This window comes from Epinephelus fuscoguttatus, linkage group LG20 (assembly GCF_011397635.1).
Source record: "Epinephelus fuscoguttatus linkage group LG20, E.fuscoguttatus.final_Chr_v1".
In the NCBI taxonomy this organism is placed as follows: Eukaryota; Metazoa; Chordata; class Actinopteri; order Perciformes; family Serranidae; genus Epinephelus; species Epinephelus fuscoguttatus.
This window is the reverse complement of record NC_064771.1, coordinates 36,237,925-36,246,994: the sequence shown is the minus strand read 5'-3', so window position 1 is coordinate 36,246,994 and position 9,070 is coordinate 36,237,925. Positions and strand designations below refer to the sequence as shown.

The 9,070-nt window shown below is 45.1% G+C and overlaps 1 protein-coding gene across 1 annotated transcript; it reads left to right on the top strand.

Moving 5' to 3' along the window:
• The first annotated feature begins 2,123 nt into the window (after positions 1 to 2,123).
• Positions 2,124 to 8,058, top strand: LOC125880643 (neoverrucotoxin subunit beta-like). The gene is made up of 4 exons (XM_049563298.1): positions 2,124 to 2,190; positions 4,523 to 4,619; positions 5,816 to 7,279; positions 7,397 to 8,058. The coding sequence occupies exons 2-4, from the start codon at positions 4,532 to 4,534 to the stop codon at positions 7,945 to 7,947; spliced, it is 2,103 nt and encodes a 700-aa protein (XP_049419255.1). The 5' UTR covers positions 2,124 to 2,190; positions 4,523 to 4,531; the 3' UTR covers positions 7,948 to 8,058.
• Positions 8,059 to 9,070: the final 1,012 nt, after the last annotated feature.

The window sequence follows — 9,070 nt, the reverse complement described above, 5'->3', positions numbered from 1 at the left end:
CTCGGAGTTGTTTCACCACCTCGGCGACTTCTGCCCCAGAAATTGGACGACCCGCCCCTGAGACCCCCATCTCTGTTTCCTCACTGGAATACGTGTTGGTGGGATTGAGGAGCTCCTCAAAGTATTCCTTCCACCGCCCGACAATGTCCCCAGTTGACGTCAGCAGCTCCCCGCCCCCACTGTAAACAGTGTGAGCAAGTTGCCGCCTTCCCCTGAGGCGCGGACGGTTTGCCAGAACCTCTTTGGAGCCGATCGCTAGTCTTCCTCCATGGCCTCACCGAACTCCTCCCACGCCCGAGTTTTGCCTCCTCGACTGCCGCGCGCTCTCGCAGCCGCGGTACCCGTCAGCTGCTTCCGGAGACTCACAGACCAACCATGCCCTGTAGGCCTCCTTCTTCAGCCTGACGATTACCGCCGCGACTGGCCCCAGCGGTCTTGCGGCCACAGCTCACGACCGCCGCCTCAACAATGGCAGAGCGGAACAAGGCCCAATTCGGACTCAATGTCCCCCTCCACCCTCGGGACGCGGTCGAAGCTCTCCCGGAGGTGGGAGTTGAAGATCATCTGGACAGGTTCTTCCGCCAGGCGTTCCCAGCAGACCCTCACTGTTTGTTTGGGCCTGCCAGGTCAGCGCGGCGTCTTCCCCCACCATCTGATCCAACTCACCACCAGGTGGTGATCAGTTGACAGCTCTGCTCCTCTCTTCACCCGAGTGTCCAGAACATCGGGCCGCAGCTCAAATGCTACGACTACAAAGTCGATCATTGACCTGCGACCTCTGTCCTGGTGCCACGTGCACCGCCTTATGTTTGAACATGGTGTTAGTTATGGCCAAACTGCGACCCGCACAGAAGTCCAATAACTGAACACCACTCGGGTTCAGATCGGGCAGGCCGTTCCTCCCAATCACGCCCCTCCAGGTCCCGCTGTCATTGCCCACGTGAGCGTTGAAGTCCCCCAGCAGAACAATGGAGTCCCCGGTTGGGGCACTGTCCAGCACCCGTCCCAGGGACTCCAAAAAGGGTGGGTACTCTGAACTGTTGTTCAGTGCATAAGCACAGACAACAGTCAGGACCCGTTCCCGACCCGAAGGCGCAGGGAAGCAACCCTTTTCGTCTACTGGGGTAAACCCCAGCGTACAGGCAGAGAGTCTGGGGCTATCAGAAAGCCCACCCCGGCCCTCCGCCTCTCACCCGGAGCAACTCCAGCGAAGGAGAGAGTCCAACCCCTCTCAAGGACTAGGGTTCCAGAGCCGGAACTATGTGTCGAGGTGAGGCCGACTATATCTAGCCGGTAGCACTCAGCCTCTTCCACAAGCTCCAGCTCCTTCCCCGCCAGAGAGGTGACATTCCATGTCCCAAGAGCCAACTTCTGTAACCGAGGATCGGACCACCAAGGCCCCCGCCTTGGTCTGCTGCCCAATCCACATTGCACCGAACCCTTCTGGATCCCTCTACGGGTGGTGGGCCTGCAGGGGGACGAACCCATGTAGCCGGTTCGGGCTGGGCCCGGCCGGACCCCATGGGTGAAGGCCCGACCACCAGGCGCTCGCCCACGGACCCCAACCCCAGGCCTGGCTCCAGGGTGGGGCCCCGGTAACCCTCCGGGCCGGGTACACGTATCCTTGCTCATAACCATCATGAAGGGTCTTTTGAACCGTTCTTCATCTGACCCTTCGCCCAGAACCAATCTGCCATGGGAGACCCTACCAGGGGCAAAATGCCCCCGACAGCATAGCTCCTAGGGTCATTAGGGCACTCAAACTCCTCCACCACGATAAGGTGACGGTTCTCGGAGGAGACCTTTGTATGTAAGGAATTATAAAACACATGGATTATGCGGATTCACATTTTTATTTTAATGAATGTTGTGTTGTTTTGGGATGCCTGGGTTGCAGTCTCAGAATAGTTAAATATGTGTCCCATAAAGTCTGTCAGACGCGAGTTAAGGAAGCACTCTGCCTGTTGCCTGTCTCATTATCTCCCTGTTCTACTGGCCTCAGGTCAGGGCCCTGTCACACTGACAAATGGTTGTTGTCAGGCGTGTTGAGACGTGTCATGGGAGGAGTCAATAGAAGAGGGTATCTGACAGTATATCACCTTTCAACATCACAGATCATCGGACTGGAAGCTCCAGCTGCAAGTCAACAAGACTCTCACACAACTCAGCTGATCTGCACAACTTGACCAGGTGAGGACAAACTGGGGGGCAGAGACAGAGGGAGACAAAGACAGATGTGTATTTAGACTTTTACTGAACTGTGGTGCAGTGGTTAGCATTGTCACCTCACAGCAAGAGGGTTCCTCATTCGAACCCGGGGTGGGGGAGCCCTTTTGTGCGGCAAATAGTCCAGAAAGGGCGGGGAAAGTACACTGAATTCAGAGGTTGTAAGTAGTTTTAAACAGTGTGTTGTGAGGGTTTTCTTGAAGGTGCAGTGAGGAGGAGTCTCTGATGTGTTTAGGGAGTGAGTTCCAGAAGGTGGGAGCAGCAGTGGAAAAGGAATTATGTAAAAAGTATTTGATGTGTTGGTCAAAGGCAGTGTTGGGAATGTTACTTTAAAAAAGTAATTAGTTATAGTTACTACTTACTTTCCCCAAAAAGTAACTGAGTTAGTAACTGAGTTACTGCAATATAAAAGTAACTAATTACCTGGAAAAGTAACTATAGTGTTTCTTTTTTATAAAATGCTCAAATATGTCAAATTGCTTGGACACCCCCCCCTTAATAGAACTGTATGTAATGAAACTCAACATTGAATATGTTAAAGGAATGAAGTCGAATCTTTTAATCCTCTCTCTTTCTACAAATCTTTATTGTATTCTTTGCATATTTTGCCCAACTTGTTAGCGAAATAGCTAAAGAACCTCCATTAATCGCGCAATTTAAATTAGAGGTCAACCGATATGGCCTTTAGGCAGATTATGCCGATACCGATATTGAGAGAGCAGGGTGGCCGATGGCCAATATAAGGCCGATATCACTTTCTTCTCCCCCATCTGATAAAATACTATATTTTGTCATTATGGGTCTCCTGTCCCTCGCCTCAAGCCGAGACTTCACCTGCTCTCTGCCTCCTGAATTGTGCTTTTGGATCTAGGACTGAATATGATAACAAATGACACAATACTGTTTAACCTAAATGTTAACATTTATTGAATGTTCTTGTAATTGACTAAATTAAAAAAACACTTAGGGCCGAATTCACAAAAGGATTGCGTGGCTTTTGCGGCCACTAAACCGGTAAAAATGGAGCAAACAGATACGGTCTAATTCACAAAGCACGCGCAGAGGGTGAAATGCTCCACTAACTGCGCTGCCAAGCAGATTGCGTCTCGGTGCTCCGGTGTTATTTGCACGTATTTAAATGAGGTAATATGCATATATTTGGCGCGAAAATTGCCCCTTTCTATGCAAATGAGCCTCATTGATAAACAACGTCTAATTCACTAACACCAGCGCTAACAGCCACACGCAGTTTGAGTGAAGTAAATAACGTCTTTAGAAAGCTGGTGCAAACTGGGCGCTCCTCTGTGGAAGCCTCTCGCCCACACTTTCCAGTGATCGTGGCAGCAGTGATCGTCTGTTAAATCAGTCTGTAAATAATATTTTGACATTATTATTATAATCATTATTACTTTAATGGCATCCGAAGATATTGATGCGTTGAACAGGTGACAATCTGCGGTCGTTCTCAAAATGCACTTCTGTCACGCACTTCAAAAGCAACTTTCAATAATTTATTTTATGAAACGGGGGAAACAAACGTGAACAAAACGGTTCCATAATTCATATTGAATTCAAAAGATAACGAAAAAACAGCTACAAGCGAGAGGGAATAGTGATAGAGTGGTCAGACTGGGTCAAATCCACAGCCTCAACCCATCCGACACTGTTAGACTGACTCACCAGCAGACATCACTACATGAGGGTATACAGTACTCAGTACTTTGCCAAACACTTACCATGCCATGCCATGTGGCTAATTGCAATCAGGGGCAAACTGCACTCAGCTGCCAAACTTTGTGGGCGTGTTTACGCAGGTATATCATTAGCGCAAAATCCTTTGTGAATAGGACGTTAAGACGGAGCAAACTGCGGGTGCAAGTGAAGTGCAATTCAAGGTGCTATCAGCGGCTGCAGTTCATTCTTTGTGAATTCGTCCCTCAGTGTTTTAGTGCACTTACTAACAGCAGCACTATCAGCTGACAGCAGCATCACTGAGAAAACACTGACAGAAATTACTGTATAAACTTGGCTAAAAAAATAACCCACCCTCTTTCTCTCACCCTCTCTTCCTCCCACCCTCTTTCTCTCCCCCCTCTTCCTCCCTCCCATTCTTTCTCTTCCCCTCTCTTCCTCCCACCCTCTTTCTCCCCCTCTCTCTCAGACTGTCATTCTTTCTGTCTCTGATCTTTGTCGTCCTCTCTGGAGGACAGTTGACTCCGTGTTATAAACTCTCAACACATATGACAGAAGGGTGTAAATTAAGTACTGAGTGTTGTGTGGTTACTTTTCCCTACAGGTTGGAGAAATGGCTTCAGACATGACAGTTGCTTCTCTGGGTCGACCCTTTCGCCTAGGAATGCTCTATGATGCTCGCAAAGATGCACTGATCCCAGGTCAGTCTTGACTTAGACTATATATTTACCTGTCACAGCTCTGCTTACAGGAACTTTGAAATCATTTCATGAAGCACAAACATAATGTTAACCTCTTTAACATTCGTACTCAATATAAAAAGAATTGGGAGATGCTTTGTAGTTCCATTTATCAGTTGATCTTTGGAAGACAGGATATTCATGTGGTATCAGTTCACATATCATCTTGCAATAAAAAAAAAAAATTGAGTCGTCTGTGTAGGTTGTGAGGGGCGTGGCCATTGCAAAATGAAAAATTTCAGCTTTTATTATAGCGCCCCCTTCTGGCTGGATGGCATCATGGGTATTTGCCAAAACATTTCTCAAGAAACTCATTGACCAGTCAACCGAGTGCAAGCAGCAGTGGTGGGCAGGGCGGAGGCCAGATCCAGAATTTCTCAATAAGGAAGAGGAAACAGAGCCCCCCTTTTCAGAGTTTTTTTTTTTTTTTGCAGTTTTTATTGGAGAAAACCATGTTCGACAAAATATTAATCATAGGAGAGTATTTATTTTACATACTTTAAGGGAATACTTACACTACACAACAATCATTTGTAAATCAGTTAGTCACACTGTGTGACCTTGAATTCATGAAGAAAACCTTGTTTTTCTCACATGCCTCCATCGAAAACAGTGAACGTAGTGATTTATTAGTTAATTTGGATCAATGTTGAACAAAAGCTGAACTAATTTAAGACATCCATTTACACAATCTCACACAGCTCATACAGTATAACCCAGATTTAATTTATCCAGTTTTATGCTTGGGACTGAACAAACAAGAAAAAACTGAGCTGATCTGTGCTCTCTTCAAAGCCTGACTCTAAAACCAAGGTTTTCTTTGTAGTGTTTATCCAGTCCTGAGCACACGACTGGATAAGTGAGGTTGGGATTATTCTGCACGAGTTGTGGGACAGTTTGTAAACGGATGTTTTGATATTAGTTTTGTTGATGTTACATATGTTCCCTCAATCAATCAACAAATCAATGTTTGCTGTTTTCTGTGGAGGCTTGTGAGAAAAACTAAGTTTTCTTCACAAATTCAAGGTCACACAGCACAACTAAGTGATTTACAAATGTTCATTTTGTGGGTGAAGTATTCCTTTAAAATGTATGTATGTGGAGGGGAAGTATTTTTCTGATTTTAACGGATGACTGATATTTTCCACTTTCTACAGGTATGACATTGTGGGATGAGAAAACTCTACAAGAGAACACAGTTGAAAATTCCAACCAAAGCAGTGCATTTAATATTTCTGCATCTGACTCCATTCACAACAAGTCCTCTCTGCTGGATGTTAGCGCTTCTCTGAAGCTCAGTTTCTGCAGTGGACTGATTAAAGTCGGAGGATCTGCCAAGTATCTGAATGATGAGAAGAAATTCAAGAATCAGAGCAGAGTGACGTGTCAGTACAAAGCCACCACCAACTTCAAAGAGTTGTCATTGATTAACATCATAACCATGAACACCAGACAGATAGATGTCATTAAGAAGAGCGGTGCAACACATGTGGTCACCGGGATCCAGTACGGGGCAAATGCTTTCTTTGTGTTTGACAGTGAGAAGTTAGAAGCCAGCAAGGTTCAGAGCGTCCAGGGCAACATGCAGGCTGTGATAAAGAAAATCCCCACATTTAGTATTGAGGGAAAAGCTGAAATAAAGCTGAGTGATGAAGAAAAAGACCTGACCAACAAATTCTCCTGCAAATTCTTCGGAGACTTCATTCTTAAAAGCAACCCTGCGACATTCGAAGACGCGGTGAAGGTGTACGTTCAACTTCCACAGCTACTGGGAGAAAAAGGAGAGAATGCTGTTCCACTGATGGTCTGGCTGATGCCACTGACGAATCTGGACACTGAAGCTGCTGAGTTGTCAAGAGAGATCAGCAACGCATTAGTAGGGAGGGTGCAGGATGCTCTGGAAGATTTAAGCAAAACAGGAATCAGATGCAATGATTCTCTGGAAGACAGAGTGGTAGAAAATTTCCCAGTCATTCGAGAAGAATTAAGCCATTTCCAAAAATTGTGCAGTGACTTTGCAACTAACCTCCGACAGAGCTTGGCGAAGAAACTTCCCTCCATCCGTGATGGTAAAGCAGATGAGAGCTCAGTAGAAGAACTCTTTGAAGGCCGAGACAAGTCGCCATTCAGTCGTGAAAAACTGAGCAAGTGGCTGGATGACAAAGAGAGAGAAATCAACGTCATCAGATCCTGTGTAGATACCATGGAGGGAATAAAGATCGTCCCAAATCAGTCAGAGCTGGACAGAGAGGTTCTTGCTCCAGGCGTAGAGAATGCTCTGTGCTTTGTTTTCACCTCCATGGAAAGAGGTGATACCTACCTGGATCTGATGGCCACCTACTTAAAGTTACCTACATCAGGAAGTACCAATGAAGAGTCATGGTACTTCTCAGAAGAGGTTTACAGCAACATGAGAAAAAAAGCCAAAGCTTTCCGTGACTTTGCCAAAGCACAGAAGAACAACAACAGGTTGCGTATTCTCATAGCAACCATAGCAAATGAGAAATACAAAGGGGCAACCATCTATCATTACAAGGAGGGCATCCTGGTCAGTGAAGACTTTACAAAGCTTGACTCCCCTCATGTGGAGACCATCACTGACAGAGAAGATTTGATCGGGTGTAAGTCTTTTTTTCATGCTTTTATTTTAAGGCCTTAAATATGCTGTACTAATAACTGTCTTCCAGAAACCTGTTTGACCTTCAGGATGACTAAATTTAATTTGGTCTCTCCTTCAGATGCCACTGATCTCACCCTGGACCCAAACACTGCAAACGGCTCCCTCACTCTGTCTGAGGGAGACAAGAAGGCAACATATGGAGAACAGCAGTCATACCCTGCTCACCCAGAGAGGTTCGATTCACAACCTCAGGTGTTGTGCAAAAAGAGCTTAACTGGCCGCCATTACTGGGAGGTAGAGTGGAGCACTGACTCCCCAGAATCTGTTTATGTTGCTGTTGCATACAAGGGAATTGAAAGAAAAGCAGAAAGTTTAGAGTTTGGAAAAAATACCATGTCGTGGGCTGTTGGCCAGTTCCGCGCTTCACCTAATCAAGGTGTGGTGGCACTTCATAATGGTTTGCAGTGGGAAACTGCTTTTCCCTCTGATGGCTGCGACAAAGTCGGGGTGTATCTGGACTGGCCTGCTGGCACTCTGTCCTTCTACAGAGTCTCATCTAACACTCTGCGTCACCTCTACACCTTTCGCACCAAATTCACTGAGCCTGTTTACCCAGGCTTCTGGGTTAGAGGTCTGTCCGCCTATGCGTACCTGAGTCCAGTTCAGTAGAAGCCATGACAAACACTTGTTAGATTGCTGGTCTGTCAGTAGGGACACAGGTTCATATTCAAAGTTTAAGGGGCAACCTAACATCCTATTTTAGCCTATACATCCCTCAAAAATCAATGATGATGTCATAAAGTGACTTTAAACGTCATTTTCTATTTTTCAGTTCATGTTGATTCGATGCACAGCCTTCTTCTCAAACAGCTCCGTGCTTCACTTTCAGTTTTGCTTGGTACATCACACAATATGTTTTAATTGTTTTCATTTCTATTGTAATTCCTGATACTTAAAGATACAGAGCTTATATTGAATCACAGTTACTTTGTGAACACAAATATGTTGACGTAGAAACTCACAGCTCATGTAAAAGGAAAATGATTGACTTGTTTTGTTGAATTTATCATGTTGATTATGTTGGGACATAAGGTAGATAACACACCTGTTCTTTGATTTAGGATTTGTTCCTTTTCTTCTTAATGCCTAATATTTAAAGGGTTATCTTTTCTGGTTTGTGTTTTTCTGAGTCTTTACTTTAACCCTGACCTCAGGTTCAGTTTAAGACTTTACTGTTTGATGAGAGAGTTGCTGTTAACTCCATTTTGTTAGATGATAAGTACATTGCTGATGTTTTTAAAGCTGTAGAAATCTGATTTGTCACGTGTTAGTTCATGTTGACTCAATGCACAGCCTTCTTCTTACACTGTTTTGTTGCTTCACAGCTTCACAATCAGTTTAAACTTTAGTTGCTTGGTAAGTCACAGATATTTTTTGTTGTAACTTTATAATCTAATTCTTGGCACATAGATAGAGCCTTTATTGATACTCAGTTGCTTTGTCTCTTGAAATATAAACTCATAGCTCATGTGTAAAAATTGCAGATCTTGTTTTGTTGGAGAGTCTCTGTTAACATCATTTAGTTGCAAACATTTCTGATGTGATGTCAGATTCCTGTAACACTGCAACACCTGTTGGATATGTTCACTGTCTTCTGAAGCAGAATATTCAATAAAGTGGAGACCTGACTTCACCACTGTGTGCTACTTTGTGTTTTCCTGCAGATTACAAAAGGTGACTTTACCAAAGGTTGTAAGCTTCATCATTTCTGACACATCAGCATCTTTAATGC

Coding starts and splice junctions, on each gene's coding strand:
- LOC125880643 (XM_049563298.1), top strand. CDS start 4,532: ATGGCTTCAGACATGACAGTTGCTTCTCTGGGTCGACCCTTTCGCCTA. Junction 4,620..5,815: donor CAAAGATGCACTGATCCCAG/GTCAGTCTTGAC, acceptor CACTTTCTACAG/GTATGACATTGTGGGATGAG. Junction 7,280..7,396: donor CAGAGAAGATTTGATCGGGT/GTAAGTCTTTTT, acceptor TCTCTCCTTCAG/ATGCCACTGATCTCACCCTG.